This window comes from Equus asinus, chromosome 26, assembly GCF_041296235.1.
Source record: "Equus asinus isolate D_3611 breed Donkey chromosome 26, EquAss-T2T_v2, whole genome shotgun sequence".
Classification (NCBI taxonomy): domain Eukaryota; kingdom Metazoa; phylum Chordata; class Mammalia; order Perissodactyla; family Equidae; genus Equus; species Equus asinus.
Genome location: NC_091815.1, coordinates 40,751,050 through 40,777,048, shown reverse-complemented (window position 1 = coordinate 40,777,048; position 25,999 = coordinate 40,751,050). Strand labels below are relative to the sequence as shown.

The 25,999-nt window shown below is 43.1% G+C and overlaps 1 protein-coding gene across 1 annotated transcript; it reads right to left on the bottom strand.

The window, feature by feature from the left end:
* Window positions 1–8,435: 8,435 nt before the first annotated feature.
* LOC139042157 (uncharacterized) lies at window positions 8,436–23,064 on the bottom strand. Its single transcript, XM_070498776.1, has 5 exons — window positions 22,942–23,064; window positions 14,463–15,265; window positions 13,492–13,618; window positions 12,396–12,511; window positions 8,436–11,727 (listed from the first exon to the last, which is right to left on the bottom strand). Exons 1-2 carry the CDS (start codon window positions 23,062–23,064, stop codon window positions 14,474–14,476), a joined length of 915 nt encoding a protein of 304 aa, XP_070354877.1. The 3' UTR covers window positions 8,436–11,727; window positions 12,396–12,511; window positions 13,492–13,618; window positions 14,463–14,473.
* Between the last annotated feature and the right edge of the window lie 2,935 nt (window positions 23,065–25,999).

Sequence of the window (25,999 nt, the reverse complement as noted above, 5' to 3'; positions counted from 1 at the left end):
ACCACTGAGGCCCAAGGAGACAACCCCAGGAAGGAGCACAAATGAGAAGAGAAAATGAAGAAGCATTGGGGCCAGCCTGGTGGTGCAGCGGTTAAGTTTGCACATTCCGCTTTGGTGGCCTGGGGTTTGCGGGTTCAGATCCTGGGTGTGGTCCTACACACTGCTTGTCAAGCCATGCTGTGGCAGGCATCCCACATATAAAGTAGAAGTTGGGCATGGATGTTAGCTCAGGGCCAGTCTTCCTCAGCAAAAAGAGGAGGATTGGCAGCAGATGTTAGCTCAGAGCTAATCTTCCTCAAAAAAACTAAACAAAACAAAGAAGCATTTTCACAGTCACTCCTGCCTGTATTCCCTTGGCCAAAATTCATTAGCATGGTAGCAAATTAAGTGTAAGGGAAGCTAGGACATGCCTGTCCTCCTGGATGTCCAGAAAGAGGAAACAGTGTAGTGGCACTAGCCTGCATGCCCTTCAGAGCCATGTGTCCTTGAGGCCCCTTGTGTGGGCTATGTGCCAGCACTCATGATGATAACAGTCCTGGGCTTGGCCAATTCAGGTGGGAGATTTAGCACAAAAACCCTCGGTGAAGGAACACGGAGGCCCTCGCAGGGAGCTCTCATCCTTGCAATGCAGGTCATACAAAGACAATCCCCCTTGACAAGCACGCAGCCTTTGTTCCTCTGCCTGCTTAAATAAACTTCTCTCAGGGGGCAGAAGCAGTGTGCAAATCTATGTCCAGCCAGCTGCCCATGGATTTTCCCTGTACGTGAATCCCAATAAATCTATATGTTTCACCCACCATCTCCAGGTCATTGCTTAGGTGTCTTGGCACGATACCCAGCTGTCTTAGCCCTGCTGGGCATGCAGCCAAACATAGTATTGGTGAGCACCTAGTCAGTTGTTAGCACAGTCCATCAATTTGATCACCAGATGCCCATTTTATTATTCATCATCTACATTCCACTCTTATACCTTGTTAATGTGACAATGAAAACCGTATCCATTCACTGACTGCATGTTAATGTTAGGATCTCTGGGTGATGTCATCAGCAACTCAGGTCAAATTATTGTTTCTCAAAGCCCAAGAAGCTATATATATATATATATATATATACACACACACATACACACACACACATCCCCACTGACACTCAATATAAAGTTATGTGTCAGGGCCACACTGGAAGGACATACTGAAACTGTTGAAGAAATAACTGCCAACAGGTTTCTATACACAACAAATGCATCTTTGAAGAAAGAGTATAAAATAAGACTATTTAAGACCAAAAATGAGAAATTTGATGGACAAAAATAAACACCACAAATAGCACTTTAAGGATTCTGTTGAAGGTTGAGGAAAAGTGATCCCAGGTGACTGGTCTGTGACAATAGCAGAAATTAGGATTGTGAGAGGGGTGTGTTTGTAGAATAATACAATCACTCGTTATCTGTGTAAAACATTAATATTTCATTTTTGGAGACAGAATGATGGAATTACCCTGCATATCTTCAATAGCGCATAAACTGAGACGAGCAAATTAATGTTTAAATTTTGTATATTTTCCAGAAGGAGAACAAAGATATTAATAACTTTATACTTTAATGTGTTAAGTAAGTGTTGTCATGTCCAGCTTACACACTAATGGAAGAGAATCAGAGTATATAGTCTAGAGATTTGAAGAAGGAAAACTGAAATATAAAGAAATAATCAATAGAAAGTCTTTAAAAAGGAATTTACAGAACCAGTGAAGCAGAGAAAAGCATGCACCCACCCAGGGAGGATGTATCGAAACCCAAATATATCAGTTATCTCATGACACGAGTATGGAGGAAATGCTCACATTAGCAGTCAGTGATAGTTTTTTTAATGAAGTAACATTGGTTTAGTAATTTTTGATATATTAAAAATATGCAACAGTAGTATGGATACAAGAGACACGTCTAAAAATATAACATTATGGAAATATATCAGATAGGTTTTGGAAAACATACCTGTTAGAATTATTTTGAAAATAACACATGAAAACGTGAAATATGTATTTACATCAGAAAAAAAATTTTAAAGAGAAAGCATCGCCAAACAGGTAATACTATTCTAAAACAGGTATGTAATTTATAACACAGACTCAAATTACATAAAGGAAGAACTTTAGAATAAGAAGGATAAAGATATAAATCCATGAATATATCAGGCATTTTTACATCAGCAGTATAAGCAATTAGTACAAACAGCCAATATCAAAGTGTTAAAGTTCTAGTGGATTCACACACCAAGTTTGATAAATCAGGCCTGACAGATAAATATCCATACAAATACAGAATGTTCACATTTAGTACAAACTGGATATTTACAAAACTGTCCATATCTATGACCATAAAAAGCATCTTCAATTTAATAGAATGAAAGAAGACAAAGAATGCTATCAAGACATCAACAACAGAGATTAATGTAAAATATTTAAAAATGTGTTTGTAATTAAGTTATAGAATACTAACCCATGCATCACAAAAATAAAGACAAAAAATGTAAATTATTTTTTGCCAAATAATGACACCCCCTTATATGTTTTAGAGATGTGTTTAATAAAATTCTACAGGGACATTAATAACTTTAAATATATACATATAATATATTTTAAAAGGATAATTAGCAAGTGACACATTCACCTGAAAAATACTAAAAAAAAAAAAAACCAAAGTAGAGAAAAGCACACTGATTCCATTCATATAAATTTCAAAATAAGGCAAAAAAAGTATCTATTATTGGTGATACATATATAAGGGGTCAAACTATGAATTAAAAAAGAGAGAATGAGTGAAACAAAATTCTGGATGAAGGATTCCTCTGAAGTGAAAATGGAGTTTGCCATCTGTGAGGTTCCTAAAGGAACTCTCATCTTGCTCTGCTCTTTGTATTCTGTGGGGTGCACATTGCTATTTTATTTCTCTTTTTTCTATCTGTGTAATTTCAATAAGATAACGTGGACAAGTCTTAAGTGCATGGCTTGATAGACATTTGTGTGTTAACACCCATATAAACCCCACCGATACAACGTCACAGAACATTCCCAACAGCCCTGTACAAAGGTGACCATTGTTCTGTCCTTTCTCGCCATGGTGTTTAACTTTTCTACAGAACTCTACAGTATGTACTGCTTTGTCCCTGACTCACATCCTTGTCATTCAATGTCTTTTTCTGTAAGATCCATCCACGTGGTTTCATGAAGCAGCAGTTTTTATTGCTGTTTTCTTCCATTTTGTGACCAAGTCATCGCTTGTTTAGGCATGTTCCCAGAGATGCCTATGTGGGCTGTTTCACGTTCTTGGTTATTTCAGTACAGTTGCTATAAACCTTCACGGATATATATTTTGGAGGAAAAAAAATGCCCTCATTGCTAATGGCTATACACTCAGAATTGGATTTGCTTGGTTATAATATATAAATACATTGGAATTTAGTACAAACCTTGACACATAAAAGAGTTACAGCAAAAATTGATGAAAACATTCTGTGAGAATCAATTGGCTATGTGGTGCTCACGACAGAGACCATTGTATATATTATTATCATTTGTAAATTGTGTGCTACACATCCTTTATGTCAGCAAAATTTGTAGTGAACTTATGTAATCTATATGTACTTTCTTCTCAAGAGCAGACAGCAAACATTTATCACCACATTCCTGTGGGTACAGATTGCATTGTCTGCACTGGGGAACATCTCTGTGATTGTGTGTGTTTGTGAGCAAGTGAGATCTTGTGTGCATGTCTCTCTCTGGATGGCCGGATCTCTATGTGGGGGACCATCTGTACATCTGTCTCTGTCAGTGTGGCTGTATACATGTGTCTACCTCACTCTCAATGCACCTGTCTTTGTTGTCCTCACGTTCTCCTGTGTTGCCCCTTTGTCTCTCCAGGAGCTTTTCTGTGAATGTCTCCATACTCTTCTGCACATGCCCCAGTGCATACCTGTGTGGCTGCATGTACATGTTTGTGCCAATGGGTGCATCTGCCTGTGGCCCACGCATGTCCCTGTGACTACTGCTGTTGATGTGTGTGACTTGTGTGTATAGGTGACTGGGTGTCCTTCTACGTCTGTGTCTATCCATCTTCGTGGGTGTATGTGTCTTCAGTCGATATAAATTACCCTCTCTACTCTTGTGTCTGTCTGAGATGGGAGGGGTTGATTGGAAGGGGAAAGAGGAGCTCAGGGGCCTCCTGGGGGCCGGGCCACAGTATTCTCAGGAGCTGCTCTGGCACTCACCTCTAAGCTCTGGGATTCTCCTGTTGAATATTAGGTCACTCTGTGACCATGCTCAAGTGAGACCAAGACCGCCCTATCATCACGTCAGAGCACAGACGAAAACAAGAACCTGTGCAAACCACAGAAGTGACCAGATAGCCCCCTCTCTGGGGTAACATGAGTGATGGCTACGTCTCCTACCAGCTGCCGCTTTAGGGCTGCTTCCTTCCCCTGCCTTGTAGAGGATACACTTTGGGATTTCTGATTATAGAATAATCCTGCTTCCCGACACCATCCAATTCAGACCAAAGCTCCATTGCTTTAAACCCTTCTCCAAATCACTGAACACCCAGAGTTCTAACATCCTCTTACCGAGCGCCCCACATTTCCTCGGGTGTGTGGTACCCCACATGGCACGCAAGGCACTGATAAACCTCACTGTTCCACTACAGCTGTCGGGGTGTTCCTGGTGCCAGAGGGCACTGGCGCCACAGATCTGCACACCTGAATGCTCCCCTGGACATCAACATTTCCTCTTAGACGTCTGGTAGACCTCTCAAACTGAATGAGCACAAAACCCAATTTCTCATCTCGCCCTGCCCTGCTCCATCTCACTGCCCACCACTCTCCCCACTACAGCCCCAGTGGCCTTCCTCTGGTTCCTGCACCGACCACGCTCTCATCAGTCTCTGCACCTTGACACACGCTGTTACCTTTGCTGGAGATGTCCTCCAACTCTGACCCTGCCTGGAGATCCCGCATCCTTCAGAGGGCTGCATGATACTACATCTTGCTTTTGTCTGCTCTGCTTTCTGTGCCTTAATTCAATGTTCATCTTCTCATTTTCCACACAAAGACACGGAACTTCAGGGATAAGTGACACGACCAAGGTCACGTGGCTGGGGATGGCCCAGTGCAGACAGGCTGGAATCCCAATCACTCCCAACTCCAAGCTCTCAGCCGCTACGTCACTCTGCCCCCTCCACACCTCGCCTCACATCCCTACATTTCAATCCTTCTGTCTTCTGTATTGCCAGGGTCACCAGACACATTTCTGTCAAAGCAACAATTACTTTATTGCTAGTGCTTCATTTAACATGTTCTCCACATGAGACAAACTCAAGAGCAGGGCCCACATCTCAGTCACCCATGTGTCTCAACTCCTCATGGTACGCCATGGGAACGAAGGATGGGATCTCATCCCTCTTGCCCAAATGGTGGCAAACTCATAGCTGGCCCCTCTGACTGAACATGGAAGTGAAGACCAGATGGTGAGACATGGGACATGTCGGAACAAACCCAAGTCCTTCATCCTCCGGATGGCATGTCACATGGCTTTGGGACAAATGTAGGCCCAGGGCTCTGAATGTGCTGTGTTATACTGAAGAGCTCCCAGGTGTGGTAAGAAATGTCCTCTGTAGCAAAGGGTTTCATCGACCCTTACAGACCCAGGAGCTCAGCTACAAGTAAGCCACAGTCACTGCACAGACAAGCCCTCCTGAGAGAGGATAAAGGAGGGAGGAGTACTTGAGAGGAAACTCTTTTTCCCAAATAGAAAACTGTGTGTGCTGTCATTAAAAAATTATAAGTATTGTGACTACTTACTCATTAAGAAGTACATGCAAGATAACGAAATGTGGTAAAGCACCACAGAATGCTTTCAGTCCACAACAGTGATGCAAAACTACACCTGTGCTCATTGACAAAACTCTGAGGAGGGCTCAAAGTGAGGCTGTGATTATATTAAAAAAATGCACAATGTATTTTTTAACAGGTGGTAACAACGATCATCACACGTAGTTCAGCATTTACCCTCAAAGACAATCCCAGAAGGGATATTCCAAAGCACCCTGCATTTATTTATTTGGAAATGAGGTCATGGGGGTAAACGTGAAACCCACACGGAGCTGCACCTTCACATGATCTTCATGCCCCTGGTGAGTCCTGACCACTTGTCTTTATAGTGACACCTGACATAGTCTCATCAGAGTAAACAACGAGATTCCTTATCCACGATTGTTTTGTGGAGTTTATCATGAATTTAACTTGAATGTGTTTTACTGTTTGTTTGAGCCCTAACTCAACCCCTAGAAAACTTCTGAGGTAGACTTGGAGAAGACTCTCAAGTGAAGACTAAAACATGTGAAAAACCCAGTCAGAGGAAAGAATTAGGATTCACCAGGGAAGACCGCACAGCTACACGATCACCATCACGCCTCAGAGAAAATACAGAAAAAATAAACATGTACATTGGGATTAAGAAAAAGTGAGCGTGGTGGATGTTTAAAATAACACAAAGAAATGACTTGCTGGTTTTTTAAAATTTAATTGAAAATTAAATTTTCTCTCTCACCACTTATCTAACATAGTACTAGAAGTCCTAGCCAGAGCAATCACATAAGACAAAGAAAGAAAAGGCATCAAATTGGAAAGAAAAAAGTAAAATTGTCATTATTTGCAGATATGACCTTATATATTGAAAAATCCCAATGACTTAAACTAAAAAACCAGTGGATCTAATCAATGACTTCAGTGAAGTTGCAGGATATAAAATCAATACACACAAAATCAGTTGCATTTCTACACACTAACAATGAAGCATCTGAAAAAGAAATGAAACTATCCCATTCAAAGTAGCATCCAAAACAACAAAAGACCTAGGAATAAACTTAACCAGAGGTGAAAGATCTGTACAATGAAAACTATAAGACTTTGTTGAAAGAAACTGAAGACACAAATAAGTGGAAAGATATCTTGTGTTCATGGATCAAGAATTAATATCGTTAATATGTCCATACTACCCAAAGCCATCTAGAGATTCAACACAATCCCTATCAAAATTCCAATGGCATTTTTCACAGGAATAGAAAAAACAGTCGTAAATTTGTATGGAACAACAAAAGACCCCTAAATCGCCAAAGCAGTCATGAGAAAGAAGAGTAAAACCAGAAGCATCACACTTCCTGATTTCATACTACAAAGCTATGGTAATGAAACCAGTACGGTAGTGGCATAAAAATAGAGACCAAGGAAGAGAAGAGAGAGCCCAGAATTAAATCCCTACATATCCAGTCAACTAATATTGGACAAGGGAGCCAAGAATATCCAATGGGGAAAGGATAGTCTCTTCAACAAGCAGTGCTGGGAAAATTGGATAACCCACGCAGAAAAATGAAATTGGACCCCTATCTTATACCGCTCATGAAAATTAACTTGAAAATCAAAGTCTTAAACATAAGACCTGATACCACAGAATGCCTAGAAAAAAACTTAGTGAAGAAGCTCTGTGACACTGGTTTTGGCAACTATTTTTTGGATATTACACCAAAAGCACAAACAACAAAAGAAAAAAGCATCAAGTGGGACATCAAACTGAAAAGCTTCTGCACAGCAAAGGATACAATTAACAAAATAAAAAGGCAACCTATGGCACGGGAGAGAATATTTGCACACCATGTATCAGATAAAGGGTTAATATCCAAAATTTACAAAGAACTTGTACAACTCAATAAAAAAAAATCCAATTAAAACATGGGCAGAGGAGAGGCTGGCCCGATGGCCAAGTGGTGAAGTTTGTGCACTCCGCTTGGTCAGCCCGGGGTTCACTGGTTAGGATCCTGGGCGTGGACCTACCACCGCTCCTCAAGCCATGTTGTGGTGGCATCCCACATAGAGGAACTAGAATGACCTACAACTATGATATACACCTATGTGCTGGGGCCTGGGGGAGAAAAAGAAAAGAGGAAAATTGGCAAAAGATGTTAGCTCAGGGGCAATCTTTCTCACCAAAAAGCATACATTAAAGAAAAAAAAAATGGGCAGATGAACTAAACAGACCTTTTTCCAAAGAAGACATACCAATGGCCAACAGGTACATGAAAAGGTGCTCGATATCACTAATCATCAGGGAAATGAAAATCAAAACCACAATGAGATATCACCTCACACCTGTCAGAATGGCTATCATCAAAAAGGCAAGAGATAACAAGTGTTGGTGAGAATCTGAAGAAAAGGGAATGTGAAGAAAAGAGAATGTGGAGAAATGTGTACTATTGGTGGGAATGTAAACCAGTCCAGCCACTTTGGAGAACAGTATGACGGTTCCTAAAAAAATTAAAAATATAACTATCATATGATTCAGGAATCCTACTTTGGAGTAGATGGCCAAAGGAAATGAAAACAGGATAGCGAAGATATATGCACTTATGTTTATTGTGGCATTATTCACAATAGCCAAGATAGTGAAACAACCTAAGCGTCCATCAACAAATGAATGGATAAAAGAAATGTATACATATATACAATGGAATACTATTCAGCTGTGAGAAAAGAGGAAACCCTGCCATTTGTAACAACATGGATGGACTCTGAGGACATTATGCTAAGGGAGGTAAGTCAAGACAAAGAAAGGCAAATACCGTATGATCTCACTTGCATGTGGAATCTAAAAAGAAAAAAATAAAAAACTGAACTTGAAAGAAAAGTGAGTAGCACGGGGGTTACCAAAGGCTCGGGGGTAGGGGAATGGGAGAGGTGTGGTTTAAGGGTACGTACTGGCAACTAGTAAATAAATACGTTCTGGAGATCTAATACATAGTCTAGGAATTACAGACAACAAAACTGTATTACAAACATTAAACTTGCTAAGAGACTAGATCTTAAGTGTTCCCACCACTAGAAGAAATGATAATTCTGTGACACAATAGATGTATTGGCTAAGGCTACAATGGCAGTCATAGCGAATATAAATGTATCAAACCAATATGGTGTAAAGCTTAAACCGACACAATGTTATTTATTAATTATAACTCAATTTAAAAAACCAGAGTGAATAAATAATAAAATAAAAATGGAAGCCTTAAATGGTCTTAAGTGGTACAGTAGAACATACCCTTTCATGGGCACCCGTAGCTCCTTAGGTATAATTTTAGGCAATATTTTTAGTATTCTAATTGCTGTTAAGTGCTTCATAAATCAGGGCTTCACATTCACATTTATCACAGACTTATGCTCCTCAATGGTCAAGACAATGTTTTATTACAAAGAAGGATTTCAATAAATGTTTGCAGAGCTGCTGTCAAGTGTCCAGCTCTCCTGACACGGGGTGGCAGAGGTTGTGTGTCAAGTCAGGTGGAGGGCACGAGGTCCTACACTGCTCCTCTCCTGCCACCCAACAACAAACAACTGATAACAAATTGTCATGGGTTTCTCAGGGCCACCTGAAAGAGGCCCTGAATGCTGTTCTTTTTCTGCTACATCTACTCCTTGTCTTCCTCCTCCCTTATGCCTTTTTCTTTACTATCCCTGTGACTGCTTTTCACTGCATGCTAAGGGAGGAGCTATAGCTGAATTTGTAATTGCACAATAGCCACTGGTTCTCTCTCCCTTAGGAAGTTTTGGATGTACAGTGAGGTCCTAGGCTGTCAATTTCCAATATGACGCTTTAAATGACAATAAATGATGATCTGTCCCAGAAGGTTTTCTCACAGCGATGACACATATGGGGTCTCTCTTTGGTATAATTTCTCAGGTGCCGAGTAAGATGTTTCCTACAGCCAAAAGATTTTCCTCAGAAGTTACATTCAAAAGGTCTTTCCCCAGTATGAGTTCTCTGATACTGACTGAGATAAGTCCACTTGCAAAAGGCTTCCCCACATCTCCAACACTGTGAAGCGTATGAGACCCCGAGTATGAAGTATGAAGACTCCAAGGCTGGGTGAGGCACGGATGAAGGCTGAAGGCCTGTCCATGCACTATATTTGCTGTGTTTCGTCCCAGTGTGACTCCTCAGGCGTTGAGGAGTTAGGTAAGAGCACTCACAAAACGCTCTCTGAAATTCTTTTTTTTTAAAGATTGGCACCTGAGCTAACAACTGTTGCCAATCATCTTTTTTTTTTTTTTCTGATTTTTCTCCCCGAATCCCGCCAGTACATAGTTGTATATTTTAGTTGTGGGTCCTTCTAGTTGTGGCATGTGGGATGCCACCTCAACGTGACCTGATGAACAGTGCCATGTCCGCGCCCAGGATCCGAACCGGTGAAACCCCAGGCCGCCGAAGTGGAGCATGCAAACATAACCACTCGGCCACGGGGCCAGCCCCTCTGATGTTCTTTACACTCTAAAGGTTTTTCTCCAGCATGGATCCTGCTATGCCAGAAAAAGAAGAAAGGGTGAATAAAGGCCTTTCCACTCAGGGCTTCTCTCCCGTGAGAACCCTCACGTGATGAGTGAAAAAAACAACTGTCACAAAAGGCTTACCCACATGTTTTGCACTCGAAGAGACTTTCTCTAGAGTGGGAAATATTATTTTGGACAAAAGCAGAGCTGTCACAGGAGACTTTCCCATGTTCTTTGCATTCCTGAGGCTTCTCCCCAGTGTCAATATACTGGTGCTGCATGAGGTCTGACGTGGTTGAAGGCCTTCCCACACTGGAGGCACTCATATGGCTTTGCCGAGTGTAAATCCTCACATGTTGACTGAGGTCCGCCTGCTTGACAAAGCCTTTCTCACGTGCACTGCCGTCACAGGGCTTCACGTCAGCCCAGTCTGCTGATGTCGAACAACAAGCCAACGTTTGCTTAACCCTTGCCCGCATTCCTTCCACTTGTGGAGATTCTTCCCTGCATGGACCATGGAAGCTGCTCCTGGTCCATGGGAGTTCTGTTCACGAAAAGCATCCCCTGGAGCCTCGCTACTATGACCATCTCGAGTGGGGGTTATCACCTGTCCCCACACCACTGCGTTCAGAGCGCGTCTTCCCGGGGAGACTCTCCTTGTGGGATAACTTGTGGGAAACTGTCCTGGGCTCAAGCGCCCTTCCTGCATCTGGCCCTCTTTGTTCCCTGGCTCACCCCGACCAGGAGTCCCTTGAGACTGTGAGTGAACTGCCCCTGGAACGAGGCTCCTTCCAATAAGGGCAGCTGAGGTGGGAGGCTTTATGGTCTCAGGTTGTACTTTCTCGCCTAACAGAATCCGCTACACAAAAGGGCCCGTCAGTGACGCCAGCACAGAAAGGCCTCCCCACACTCAGTGCTCTGTGTGGCTTCTCCCCACTGTGAGGGGCCTGGTGCTGGACAAATCCAGAGTCAACCAGGAAGCTCTTGGGACCCACCCTGTGAGTGAAGGCCTTCTCTGACACGTGGGTGTGTAGCTCTTCATGTGGCCTTCAATGGAGCTCTGCAACAAGGCCTGGCCCTTCTCCCTTCTGAGGAATTTCTCTCCACTCTGCTGCTTCTGCACCTGGTCAAGGTTTACACTGAACCAGAAGTCTCTCCAAATCATTCATACGGTGGTGTACGGGTGCTGCCACATGGTGTCCCTGTGGCTCAGCCAGGTGCAAAAGTGTCTTTCAAGACCAGGCTGCACATGTCACAGGGCTGAGCCATCTGGGTAGAAGGACCCACCCTGGGAGTTCTTGTCTGTGACACACCCACAGAAAGACCCTGCTCAGAAGGTGGATCCTCATCCTCCACTCCTGCCAACAAGCTGATGGAAGATAAATGCCGGTGAAGTGAGTGTCTAACTGGTGGCAAATGGCATCCCATAACCAATGTGTGTCTGATACGACCAGGGATTAGCCCGTGGGACTTTTGGCAGAATAAGGGAGCTAGACTCAGCATGAGGCAGGGCTGCTGTGTACTGCGGGCCTCGAAAGGTCATGGAATGGAGGAGACGTCAGAGGGCAGAAGGGACAAGGACAGGGTACAGTGTAAGGAGGAGGAGCACAGTCTCCAAATCACTCCTCCACCAACTGTTTCCTGCCAAGGCCTTGGTTCCTTGTCACACGTGAGTGCTGTGCAAAAGGGTCTGTCCAGGGCAGAAAAACCTGCCTGGATGCAATAGTCAGTGTTCAAGGAAAATTTAAGGATACACATGTGTCTCATGACACGTTAAATGAAAGCCAATGTTGTAGAGACCTGCATGGACGATGCAGAAAATAAGAGATAAGCTGGAGAGACTAGAAGGGTGGGGGACTAACAGGAACCTAGATCAGAGTGGAAATGACAAGTGAGCAAAACACTAAAAATGCGGAAAGACAAGTGGGATGATACTAGCTTCTGGGCTTGGCCCCACAACATCAGTAAACACAGGACAAGTTACTGGTGTAATGTGAAGCCAGCACCGATGTGACTGCTTCCAAAGTTTCCACTCACCAGGCCTCGTCCAGGTCTTCTTTGCTGTGGCTGAGGCTGTGTCTACCTTCTGAGGCACCCTGGGCTCCCCTCCAGCCCCATTTGGGTAACTACATGAGACCTGGACACTGCAAGCCCTATGGTGAAAGAAGAGCTGGTGAGTGGCCAGCAGTGACCCAGGGAGACCCCTTCTACAGAGAAGAAAATTAAATATTAAACAAAGAATCTTGGAAGAGGGTCTTGCAGGAACAACTCAGTGTTCTCCACAAGCAGTGACCATGTCAGTGTCTGCAATTTCTGGAAACTTCAGGGATTTGGACAGTCACCCAGCCTAGAAGTGGCAGGGCCATCTGGGATCTGTTAGACAGACTGCAAGACTCCTGCCCACCAAATCCTTCATTTCAAGGCTTTAAGGGGTAGTGGTTGGGGCTGCTCTGGGAGCAGAGGTGGTTCACGCTGCCCAGCCCTGGTACCCAAAGTACCCACTCCAGGGAACCAAGAAAAGGAGGTATGCCATGATAGAACTGTGAGGCTGAGACAGGTGCCCCTTGGGAAAAGGGGAAGAACAAAACCCAGCCCAGGAGACTGGGAATCACACCCACCCCGGGGATCCATGCTGTTGTTATGTTCCCTAGCTGAGTGTGGGCTGGACCTAAAAAGTCTTTTAATGAACAGAATATGGCAAAGATGATGGGATGGAACTTCTGAGAAGAGGTTATAAAAATCCCAGCTTCTATCTCAGATGCTGTCTCTTACTCTTGATCACGGAAATCAGCTGCCTTATTGTGACCTGCTTATGGAGAAGACAGCTTGGCAAGAAACTGAGGGTGGGCTCTGGCCAAGAAACAGCAAGGAAATGATTAATTAGTCCAACAGCCTCCTGCTCATGTGCATGACCTTGAAAGGAGTCACCCCTGCTGAGCCTTCAGATGAGACAGCTAGCCCTGGACATCCTGACAGCAAGGTCATAAAAGACCTTTAGCGAGAGGTACCCAAGCAGGATATGCCCGATTCTTGACCCACAGAAACTGTGAGATAATAAACATTTGTCTTTTCAACTCACTAAGCTTTGGGGTAATTTACTGTCTAGCAATAGATACCTAAAACAGAGACTTACCCAGTGAGGACACAAGTGCAAAGTTCTCCAGCATCACATCACGGTACAGGAGTCTCTGAGCCTCCTCAAGGAGCTCCCACTCCTCCCGGGAGAAATACACGAACACATCCTCGAAGGTCACACAGCCCTGCCACGATGAGGACAGTTGAGGGGACAGGCAGCATCTCTCTCCCCAGGTCAAGCTGCTCACACAACCACTCCCTGGTCCCTCTCTCCCCCAGGCTCCCAATTCACAGGAGATACCACACTTGGCACCATTAGTGCCTGCTCTCACTTCATGTCCCTGATCATCTTCCAGCCCAGAGCAGATCCAGGCGGCTGGGCAGACAGATACTATGTAAGCTACAGGTCAGGCATGAAAGGCACCATACACTCTCCTGCTGGCCAGTTCTCTTCCTGTCACCTAGACCATGCCTCCCAGACACAAACCTGGGCTCAGCCTTCTCCCACAAGCCCCAGTACTAGGGCCTTAAGGCTCACAGTTCACACTCCTCCCAGGTTTCCCTGCCACCTCCGTCGCTTCCACAGTCTCCACTGTGCAGGCTGAGGGGACCTGTTGAATGAAATCTGTTAAATCACCTCCCTTCTCTGCTCCAAACTTCAAAAGGGAGGCCTAGCTCCTCAGGCTGCTGTTCCAGGCCTGACTTCTGCCCAGCTGCTCTCTGTTCCCATACGACACAATGAGATTCTGATCACTCCCGACTCAGTCTCACCTCCAAGTATTTGCACATGCCCGTTCCCCAGACTGGGACACCCTTCTGAACGGTATTCCATCGGTTGCCAGTAACGGGAAACTATCTATATAATCCTCGGCCTGGACTCAGGACCCTGGATGATTCCCCTCCAGGAACTGCACGACCAAGAGCCGGGAGAAGGAAACGTGGAGTCCCAGGACGCCACCATCAGCTCTAACGAGGAGTGCTAGCCATGACAGTGGGAGAGGGTGAGGCCCTGGGCGACCCTCCACTCACCTGCGCCGGATTCATCGGTGCTGCCGCCTCCGCCAACGGCCCGGGACCTGGAGGGCTGAGCGGAACCCTGAGAGGCGGGCGACCAGGGCGGGTCCCGAGGGCTCAGCCTGGGCGGGGTCGTCTCTGGCTGCGTGTTGCGCTCGCAGCCCGGCTAGAAAATGGTGCCGAAGGCTCACAGGGCGCAGGCCGCCGCCTTCGGGGCCGCAGCGACGGAGCGCAGGAGCTGAGGCCTGGGCGAACGCGCGGTCCCGGCGGCGCCTGGCAGACACGAGGCGCGAGGGGAGCTGTCCCACAGTCGGGGGCACAGTCCCAGGGGAATGGAGCGGGGGCCAGGGGGCACGGCTTGCACCAGGCGCGGCGGTGGCCTCCGCCACGTCACTCTCTTTCCCAGCTCGGCCGCACAGAAGCGGCCACCGCGCGGCGCTCCAGTCCACGTGGTCGTGGTCCAACCAGCCACCGCTCCCGGAAGGATGTCCCGCTGCAGCGATAGCGGAAGCCCCGCCCGACACCGCAGGAAACGCGCCTCCTGGGCCGTCATTGGCCACCCGCTCGGGCGGAAGCGCGGAGCACCACCTCCTGGGTAGTGTAGTTTGGACCCCACCTGTGCGCACGCGCCTGCACCCCTTCCCTTCTCCACGGCAACGGCCAAGCGGCTCCGCTAGAACCGACCAGGAAATAACGCTCCAGATTTCCAGGCACCGGGGCGGCGCTTCGCTTCCTCTTACAGAAAAGAGCTCACATTTCCGTGGGCGCGGGGGCAAGGTCCCGCCCTCAGGAGGCGTGCATCTGCGGGACCTGGGAACCTGCTAGGAATGCAAGCTTTGTGGACCCTCTCAGGCCTAGAGAATCCAACTGCGGGGGGCTCAGCACTCTGTGCTTTAAGGAATCCTTCTGCAGCTCACTCAAGTTTGAGAACCATGGCTCTTCTGTGACTAAAATGGGAAATACTAAGTCCATCATGGGAATTTACATGAAATGCCTATTAGATAGTTAGTACTCAGTAAGTAAGAGCTATTATCATCACTGTCGTTATCATTAACATCACAATGCCTTCACTTACACTGTGTGGGAGGCTATGTTGGAGATGCCTCTTTGCAAGATCCTTGGCATCATTTATCAAAAATATGACTCGTATTAATTGTTTCACATAAAAGCACCCATTTATATGCACCATTTGGCTTATTTAGTTATTTTTTTAAACAGCGCAGCAGGAGGTTTTCTTAAACTACAGGTAGGCATGTTGCCCAAGAGATGCAGTATTGCAGGCTACAGGATTCAGACCTTGGGAACATCAGGAGTAACTGCCCTCAGACCTAAGTGGACAGTAGACATGACATGGTTTAAAGTTTGTGACATAAGATGACATGTCGTCTAGTTCAAGTAATCAGGATCTCTCTCTCCTCCTGTCCTCCCTTTCTGACCCGCAGGGCAGCTGGGCCCAGATGAAAATAGATGATCACAAGATGGCCCAGCCTGAAGCTCAGAGGCTTCAGATCCTCAGAGGCTTCAGATCCTCAGGTCCTGTCCTCATCGAAACACCATCACCATCAGCCCATCACTTGAGCCTGCAGCCCTGAGGGAGCACTAAATCCTGGTGAGGTGTGAAATCTAGAACCAGTGGGGCCATCCCCGGAATGGTGAACAATGCAGTAACAAGACACAACTTCACAATCACTTCTGCGTGATTCAATTGGCCACATCTCACATGGTCCCAAATTAAAGGTAAGGAAAGCTGGGACATGCTGTCCTCCCAGTTATCCAGAAAGAGAAAATGGGATTGGTAAGCATCCAGCCAGTTTACATCACAATCTACCAATTTGGTCACCACATATTTCATTATTTCCCCTGTGTATTCTACACTGCCACCCTTTTATTATTCCAACAACACAAAATACCATCTAATCACTGAGCCCATCTTGCTATTACAATCTCTAGGGTGTCTTGTCCTTTGCATTATGTTCAAATACTTTTCCTTAACACCAGGAAACTATCAACACAAAATACATCCTATCTACTCACACACCACATATAGTGGGTCAAGGACAAAGCAGAAGGACATACTGAAGGTGCTGGAGGAATGACCACCACATAGATTCTGTACTGAACAAGTGCATTTGTCAAGAAAGAGCATGAAATAAGACTATAAGAGGCCAAAAATGAGAACTGTGGTAGAAAACTAACCCACACAAAGTGAATCCTAAAGTTTTCACTTAAGTCCGAAGGAAAGTGATCCCAGTGAAAGGTCTGCAGCAATAGAAGGAATGAAGATCCAAGAGAAGGATGCATCTGTGGATTCATATTCATTACCTGCATAAAACATCAACAGTGTCTCCTGCGGAGCAGAGTGAGAGAATCACCTCTCATGCAATCCTCAATAATACCCCTTATCTTGTGCAAGAGGAGAGTGAAGGTATTAATTCTATACTCCGTTAAGTTAAAGACATGTTATTTTTAGCTCAAACATTAATAAAATAGGAGTATCTACATTCCCAACTAAAAGCAACGTTTCGAATGTAAATAATCTATACCAATTTTTAAAAGTAAGTACAAGAAATAGAACTGAAGCAAAAATAAGCACAAAATAGGAAGATGCATATTAACCCAAATATACCAGCTATCACACTAAATGAGCATGGAGTAAAAGTTTCAATTAGTCATCAGTAGATTTTGGTGAGCCGAAAAATATCCAGCAATATTCAGTTTGCAAGTCACACTTCTAGGATATAATGTTACAGAAAGAGATGCAATAAAAGTTTGGAAAATATATACCTTATAATTTTAAACAAAAACACACAAAAATGTATATTTGTATCTGAAAAATAGGAAGGAAACATAGGCAGGAAGACATACTTTCAATTTTGTATACAATTTTTAACATCATTTCAAATTACATAAAAAATTTTATTATAAGAATAGTTAAACCTATAAACAAACTGGCATATTTTAATATATTATCTCAGTAACTGATTTTTAAAAGGCAGGAATAACATTGCTAAGGTAGATGCACACACCAAGATGGGAAAATCTGGCCCGATAGACATATGCAGAAGTGTAGACACCAACTGCAGTATGTTTCCTTTTCAGCACAAATTGAATGTGTATGAAACCGACAATATATAGGACCATAAAAAAATCTCTTTAACTTGGCATAGAATGAAATAAAACAGAGAATGCACTCAGGATAGAGATCAGTAACAGAAGATACCTGAAAAAACGTAAAGCTGTGCTTGGAAACTAAACTACAAAATACTAAATGTCCCATGTGGGAGGGAAGCAAAGACAATCAAACCCGGAGGATATGTTCTTTGAAAGTACTGACAGCTCCGTGCTGATCTGATAGGCCTTTATAAGGAGCCTAATGGACAGAACTCCAACAAGTTAGCAGACACAGATAGGGTCTGCCCTTAAGAGTATGGGCTTGGGCTCATTGTCTGACTTCTCTGCACCTCCGTTTTCTCATAATTACATTGAGGGGGTCTCTGTGGTCGTTTAAAGTGCTCAAGTTCTATTATTCAAGGCATAATTTTGTTGTTTTTAAATTATTACAGAAAAAAATAAATTATTATAGGATATTCAATTTGAAGCTTTGCTTTACAACCTACCAAAAATAATAATATCTCTACATACTCTCATGAGATGCAATTAAGGAATTCCATTAAAAAGAATACCAGTAAAGGAATACCTTTTAACATACATACTATAAGTAAAGGATGATCATTAGGTTTATGTTCATCTCAAAAAGCTTTAAAAATCACAGGATAATATATCCAGGTAATACTAAAAAGCATATATTAAGCATTATTCCATTCCCATAAATTTCAAAATCAAACAAAATATAATAGTTACTATTAGTGATACACACTTAAGGTGTCAACCTACAAAGAAAAGTAAGAGGAGGCGAGGAGGACGGAATCTGCAATCTGGAGGCTCACACAGGGCGCCCAAAGACTGCTATGTACTAATTTTTAATGGGGGTGCACTAGTATTAATTTATTAATCTTTTTTCCCTTTTTCATACATGTGTAATTCAGTGAGATTAAGTGGACAAACCTCAAGAGCGGGGCTCGAAGACTACTTACACGTGTTTCCCATGTAAGCCCCCGCCGCGCAGAGAATATTCCCAGTAGCTTCTCAGGCACAGATCTGCCTCCCTTCAGTTAATACTGCACAAATGTGACCATTATTGTGTCCTTTGTCGCCATGTATTAGGTTTTCCTGGTTATGAACTTTTCTATAGAATTCTAGAGTATTTACTACTTTGCGTTTGACATACACTGCCACTCAAAGTACTTTTTTCTATGAAATTCATCCATGTTGTTGCATGAAAGCAGCAGCTTTGTTTTGTTTTGTTTTGAGGAAGATTAGCCCTGAGCTAACATCTGCTGCCAATCCTCTTTTTGCTGAGGAAGACTGGCCCTGAGCTAACATCCATGCCCATCTTCCTCTACTTTATTTTTTTAAAGATTTTCCTTTTCCTTTTTCTCTCCAAAGCCCCCTAGTACATAGTTGTATATTTCTAGTTGTGGGTCCTTCTAGTTGTGGTACGTGGGATGCCGCCTTAGCGTGGCCCAATGAGCGGTGCCATGTCTGTGCCCAGGATTCGAACTGGCGAAACCCTGGGCTGCCAAAGCAGAGAGCATGAACTTAACCACTCGGCCACGGGGCCGGCCCTTCCTCTACTTTATATGTGGGACGCCTACCACAGCATGGCTTGCCAAGTGGTGCCATGTCTGAACCCAGGATCCGAACCAGGGAACCCTGGGCCGCCAAAGCAGAATGTGCGCACTTAACTGCTGTGCCACCGGGCCGGCCCTGAAAGCAGCAGGTTTAATCTGTTTTCTTCCATTTAATGACTTTCAAAATTTAGGTAAGCAGCTTATAGATGACTGTCATTTGCATTATTTCCAGTTCTTGGTTATTATGAAATTGTTATCAACCTTTGTGTGTATGTATTTTGGTGTAAGAAAGCACTCATTTCTAATGGGTATACCCCCAAAGTGACTTGCTTGGTTATAAAATATAGCATGTTTAAAAATAATATAAGATCCTTATCTCAGATCATATATAAACATTAACTCAAGATGGGTCCTGGACCACCACATAAGAACTAAAACCATAAAATGCCTAGAGGAAGCGAAAATCAAAGCTTTGCAACCATGGGTTGGACAAACTCTAATTAGTTAGATAGTACACAAAAGAATACATAAAAGGAAAAATAAATTTTGGGTTACACCAGGATTAAAAACATCTACTCTTTGGGGCCAGCCCTGTGGCCGAGTGGTTAAGTTCGCGCGCTCTGCTGCAGGCGGCCCAGTGTTTCGTCGGTTCGAATCCTGGGCATGGACATGGCACTGCTCATCAAGCCACGCTGAGGCGGCGTCCCACATGCCACAACTAGAAGGACCCACAACTAAGAACATACAACTATGTACGGGGGGCTTTGGGGAGAAAAAGGAAAAAAATAAAATCTTTAAAAACATCTACTCTTCAAAAGATCACTAAGAAAATAAAAAGACAAGCCAATGACTGAGAAAAACTATTTTCAAAATACATATCTGATAAAAGACTAGCATCCACAATATTAAAAAAGAAGAAAATAAAACAAATTCTTCCAGTTCAATCTTAAGAACAAAAACACAAAGGTTTGGATAAATAACTAAAGATATGATTAATGAACACATGAAAAGATGCTCAATACCATCAGTCATTCCAGCAATGCCATTTAAAACTACAATAGGATAACTACACATTTGCTAGAATTGCTAAAATTAAAAAGACTGAAAATACCAGGTGCTGATGAGGATGCAAAACAACTGGAACTCTCATGCATCGTAGTGGCCAATACAAATTGATCCAGCCATTTTGGAAAACAATTGCAGTTTCCTCTATAGGGAAATATATATATACGCGCACGGCACAACAGTTCTCCTCCTAAATATTTACATGAGACTAGTTAAAATGTCTCCATCTAAATACCTGTTGCAAATATTCATGGCAGTTTTATTCACCTAAGCCAAAAACTTGTAAAAGTTTTCCATGAACTGGTTAATGAAGGAACAAAATGTAGCATATCCAGAAAACAAAACAGAACTCAGCTAGGAAAGGAAGAAACAAGGAAAAACACAAATGAATCTCAAAGCCAATACACCAAGTGAAAATATCAGGGGAAAAAAGGCCACATGTTGAATGATTCCATTCACTTCACATTCTAAAAAAGGGAAGAATGTAGAAAAAGAAAATCTCTACAATTTTGGGAGAGGAGTTTGCATGACGGAACATTTTGAGGTGATGGAAATATTTCACATCTCGATGGTGGTAGTGGTCACAAAATTGTATATATATGTGTCAAAATTCACCAAAATATACCCTTAAAAGAGAGATTATTATTGAATACAAATTATACTTCAAAAAACTTGAATACAAATTATACTTCAATTCACAAGGAATATGTAATTAAAGTTTGAGGTAACTCAGCGATGCACCTCAGATACTCCCCTACATTTTCTCCAAAAGAACAAGGGAGGAAATGTCAAGAAAACATGCAAGAAAGCAACAACAATTTTGAATTTCTTTTACACTAGGTGAGAATGTTGGGGGGCAGGCTGAGGGAAGATAACCAGACATGTGACATATTTTATAGGCTGAAAATATGAATATCACAAGGGGCAAGTTGTAGAGAGCCACAGTGAGGGGCCAGCATGGAGTTCCTGGGCAAATGTATCCAGGGGCTACCACAATTTTGGAAGACTAACACAGAAAATTTCATCTCCAGTTCCTTTAATCAGTGAAGAGCAGTGGAGTTCCAGATGGTGATGACAAGGCCAGAAAATAGTGGGCATCTGAGAAGCTGGATCCTTTATGGATACTTTATGAGCATCTAGGCTTTTACCTGTGCCGAGAAGAGCTGCTTCAAGAACACCAATCAGAAGACATGATGATCAGGGCAAGTATTTGGCCTTTCCTTTGGTAGCACAACTGAGTATGTTCAAGCTATAAACACAAAACTGGAACCCTGAGAGGAGGCCAAATGATGCTGAAATCAGCGAAAGTACTTGGGACTGAGCAGGGAGAGGTTTGTGGGGTGGTGGAGATGGGGGTTCAGTTCTCTCGAGAATTCCCCAACAGCCTGAATCAGCTCAGAAAATGTGGGGCTTATGACTAATCTAGGTTTAGGGCCTCGTATGGCAAGTCCCACAGAATGGGGCAAAAAAGGGAGATCTTTCAGGAAAGTAGTATGAAGTAATAATCCACAGAAGTGGGAGTGGGAAGAATGATAATCGGAGGAGCTGATTAATGGGAAGAAAATGTGACAATAGAATTTCTTACTTCCGGTATTTTGACAGAAAACTGTGAGATGATTACTGGGGTATGGGGGGTTTACCTGAGAAGTGACCTCAGGATGGACAGGAGTGAAGTGGGCGGTGAGATGGGGTGGGGAAGGCAGTACAATTTCCATCAGGGAGCAGGTTGATGCCGAGGACAAAACTGGCTCCACCCTGCTAGAGGTCTTTTTTTTTTTTTTTGGATTTTATTTTTTTCCTTTTTCTCCCCAAAGCCCCCTAGTACATAGTTGTATATTCTTCGTTGTGGGTCCTTCTAGTTGTGGCATGTGGGACGCTGCCTCAGCGTGGTTTGATGAGCAGTGCCACGTCCGCGCCCAGGATTTGAATCAACAAAACAGTGGGCTGCCTGCAGCGGAGCGCGCAGACTTAACCACTCGGCCATTCGGGCCAGCCCCTAGAGGTCCTTTGATAAGACCTGGAAAGTGGGTTATGTGGAGCAAGATCTCAACAGTGTTGGCTATAGACCTCCCGTGCAAGACCTCAAGCCATTTGTGTCTACACAGTGATTCATCTCCAGGGTGATGGCCAGCAACAGTGCTGGTGGATCAAGTAGTTAATACACCGTTATAATGGTGTCTAGAGGCCCTGTTGGCAGGGAAGTTACTAGCACATGCAGAAACAGTATCAATCCCAGTAAGGATGAGTCAGTGCCCCCTCCAGGAGGGAACAGATCTGACGTAAACAATCTACCACCAAGTGGCAGTTTGGTCTCCTAGAGATTGTATCGTATCATGATCTCAGTGTTGGTCTTTGTAACTGGCAGGTTAGACATTCAGAAAGGGAAGTGGCTATTTCAGTTGTGGCAAGTGGGATGCCATGTTGTTGGGCCCATTCAAAACCTTCATTCCTGCCACCATAGCTACTGTGTCTACATCCCTAGAGTGCAAAGACTGGGAATGCAGAGGACTGAGCCTGGCCAGTCTCAACTCCTCTGCTCCCCTCCCCTTCTCCTCTGCAACGGGGGTCTTCTTGCAGGCACTGACGCGGGACATAAACATCCACTCATTTTGCACTCTCTCCAGGAACCTCATGCCCCTGGTCCATACAAACTTGTCACTCGTCTGCCCATCTTGATTCTTCAGTGCCTCTGAACAACCAGACAAGCCATTTGCCACAAAGGGCACATATATCCTTACTTGAGCCACTTCTCCCAAAACAAAAGTGACACTCAATTGTACTTGTCCAAGATCTGGCCATGAAGAGGATTTCTCCACACCAATGTCCTTTAGGGCCCCTCTAGGTGGGATGTGATGCGGCATCAGCTCATTTGCAGCTTACCCCCCAAATATCAAGGTGATCCCTCCACCTGTAAACAAGGCCTGGGCCTTTCCAATTCAACCAGCCAACCAAATGTACAATATAACAGTCTGACTCTACTTTTGATGTTGGATTGTTTCTAGCTTTCAATCCTCCTCTCCTGCTTCTGCCCCACATTTGGACAACCATAACAGAGAAGCCCACATGTTCCTTCCCTTTCCATGGGTGGCAGAGCTAAACTCTCACCCTCACCCAGTAGCAGGGCAGAAGGAGGTGGTCCAAGGTAACAACAGTTCTCTTTCACTTCCAGGATAGTGTCATGAAGGCCCGGTGAGGGAGCTAACCTTCCAACCCCACCCAGAAGCAATGACAGTAGTTGGTATTCCACTCCTTGCTCCCCTCCCCAAAGAGAGGTCAACAGAAATTACTCAATCTGAACAGACATAAAGCAGACAGGAAAAATTAAAAACCAAACCAAAGCAGAGCCTCAGGGACCTGTGGGACAATAAAACAGAAAAAAGAAAAAAAAAAAGAGATCTAACCTTCATGTTACTGAAGTCCCAGAAAGAAAGGAGATAGAGGGTCAGTCTAAAAATAATACTGGAAGAAACAAAGACTGAAATTTCCCAAAATTGGCAACAGGCATACACCTACAGATTCAAAAACCTCAACAAACCCCAAACATGACAAACAAAAAAAATTCTAAACCAGGACACAACATAATTAAATTTCTGACAACTAGAGAGAAATATTTTTAAAGCAGCTAGAGAGAAATAACACGCTATCTGTAGGGGAACAATGGTTTTTGAATGGCAGATCTCTCATCTGAACCCGTGGAGGGCTGAAGGAAGCGGCCTAACATTTCTCAAGCACTTTGAAAAAAGGACTGTCAACCATGAACAGTACAATGCACAAAATTTCCTTCAAGAATGAAGAAATAAAGACATTCTCAGATGAAAGAAAACAAAGAACATATGTTACCAGCAGAGCAACTCTGAAAAAATGGCTACAGGAAGTTTTCCAAACAGAAAGGAAATGTTAGTAGAACGCGGCTTGAAACTTCAGGATGGAAGAACAATGAAATAGAGGGAAATGGACCACCCTTCTTCTCACAAGCTTTTAAAAATGTTTGACAGTTGAATGAAAAATTATAACCTTAACAGATGAAGAGTAAACACCCAAGACAACTGTATTAAAAGAATAGTGAGGGGCTGGCCCAGTGGCGTAGCAGTTAAGTTCGCATGTTGTGCTTCGGCGGCCCAGGGTTCGCCAGTTTGGATCCCGGGTGCAGACCTAGCACAGCTTATCAAGTCACGCTGTGGCAGGTGTCCTACATATAAAATAGAGGAAGATGGGCACAGATATTAGCTCAGGGCCAATCTTCCTCAGCAAAAAGAAGAGGATTGGCAGAGGAAGCTAGCTCAGGGACAATCCTCCTCAAAAAAAAAAAAAAAAATAGTGAGTGCAAAGGGACCTAATAGAAGTAAAGTTTCTACACTTCACTCAAATTGCTAAGATGTTGATGACAGTAGATTGTGATAAGTTATACATGCACAGTTTAATACCTAGAGTAACCACTTGAAAAAAAAAAAAAAGAAATCCCATACAAAGACATATACCCCAAAACACCATACATGAATCAAAATTGAATTCTAAAAAATGTTCATGTACCTAAAAGAAGACAAAGAACCACCTCCCCCTAAACACACACAAACTAAAACAGTAAAATAGGAACAAGGAACACAGGAAAAATTAAAAAGTAAAAGAAAAATGGCATATTTAGTCCCAATATGGCAATGACTACTATAAATATAAATGGTCTAATATACCAATTAAAAGACAGATATTGTCAAAAGGTGGGGGGAGCAGGACACCTCTATATGCTATCTACAAAAAATTGACCTCAAATATGACAATATAAGTAGGTTGAAAATAAGAGATGGACAAAGTAAGAGATGGACAAAGATAACCCATGCAAATATTAATAAAAATGCATAAGTGGCTATAATATCAGATAAAGAATACTTTAGAGCCAAGAAAATTAACAGGGACAAAGAGGGATGTTAGTTACATCATGATAAAGAAACATACAATGACCAAGAAAATATGGCAATCATAAACGTATATACACCAAACAAGAAAACAGTCAAATACACAAAGGTAATAGAAGTAAAAGGAAAAATAGACAATTCCACAATTACAGTTTGGAATTTCAATGCTTCTCTTTCAGTGATTGACAGAAACATTAGAAAGAAAATCAGCAATGGCAGAGAAAACCTGAATAACACCATTGACCAACAGAACCTCACAGACATTTATAGAACACTCCACCCAACAACAGAATATACATCCTTTCAAGCACCCATGGACCATTCTACAAGAATGTTGTTTATAGGACATTTGTTTGTGGATCATTAAACAAACCTTAACAAATGTAAACGTTCTGAAATCACACAGAGCATGTACTCAGACCACATGAGAAACCAGAAATAAATAACAGAAAGACAACAGGAAATATTCCAAACACTTGGAAATCAAAGAACACATTTCTAAATAATCTATGGGTCACACAAGAAGGCTCAAATTGAATCAAGATATATTTAAACTGAATGAAAGCATAATTAAAACATATGAAAATCTGTGGGATGGAGCTCAAACAGTGCTAAGAGGGAAATTTATAGAACTAAATGCATACATTAAAATAGGAAAAAAGTCTCAAATTAATAAATCTAAGCTACCATCTCAAGAAACTACACAGAGCACAATAAAACCAAAGCAAGTAGAAGAAAGGAAACAATAAGGATCAGAGAAGAAATTGAGAACAGAAAAATAATAGAGAAAATCAATAATATAAAAAGCTGATTTCTTTGAAATAGTCAAGAAAGCTGATAAACATCTAAGAAGATTAACAAATATAAAAACAGAGTGAACATACAT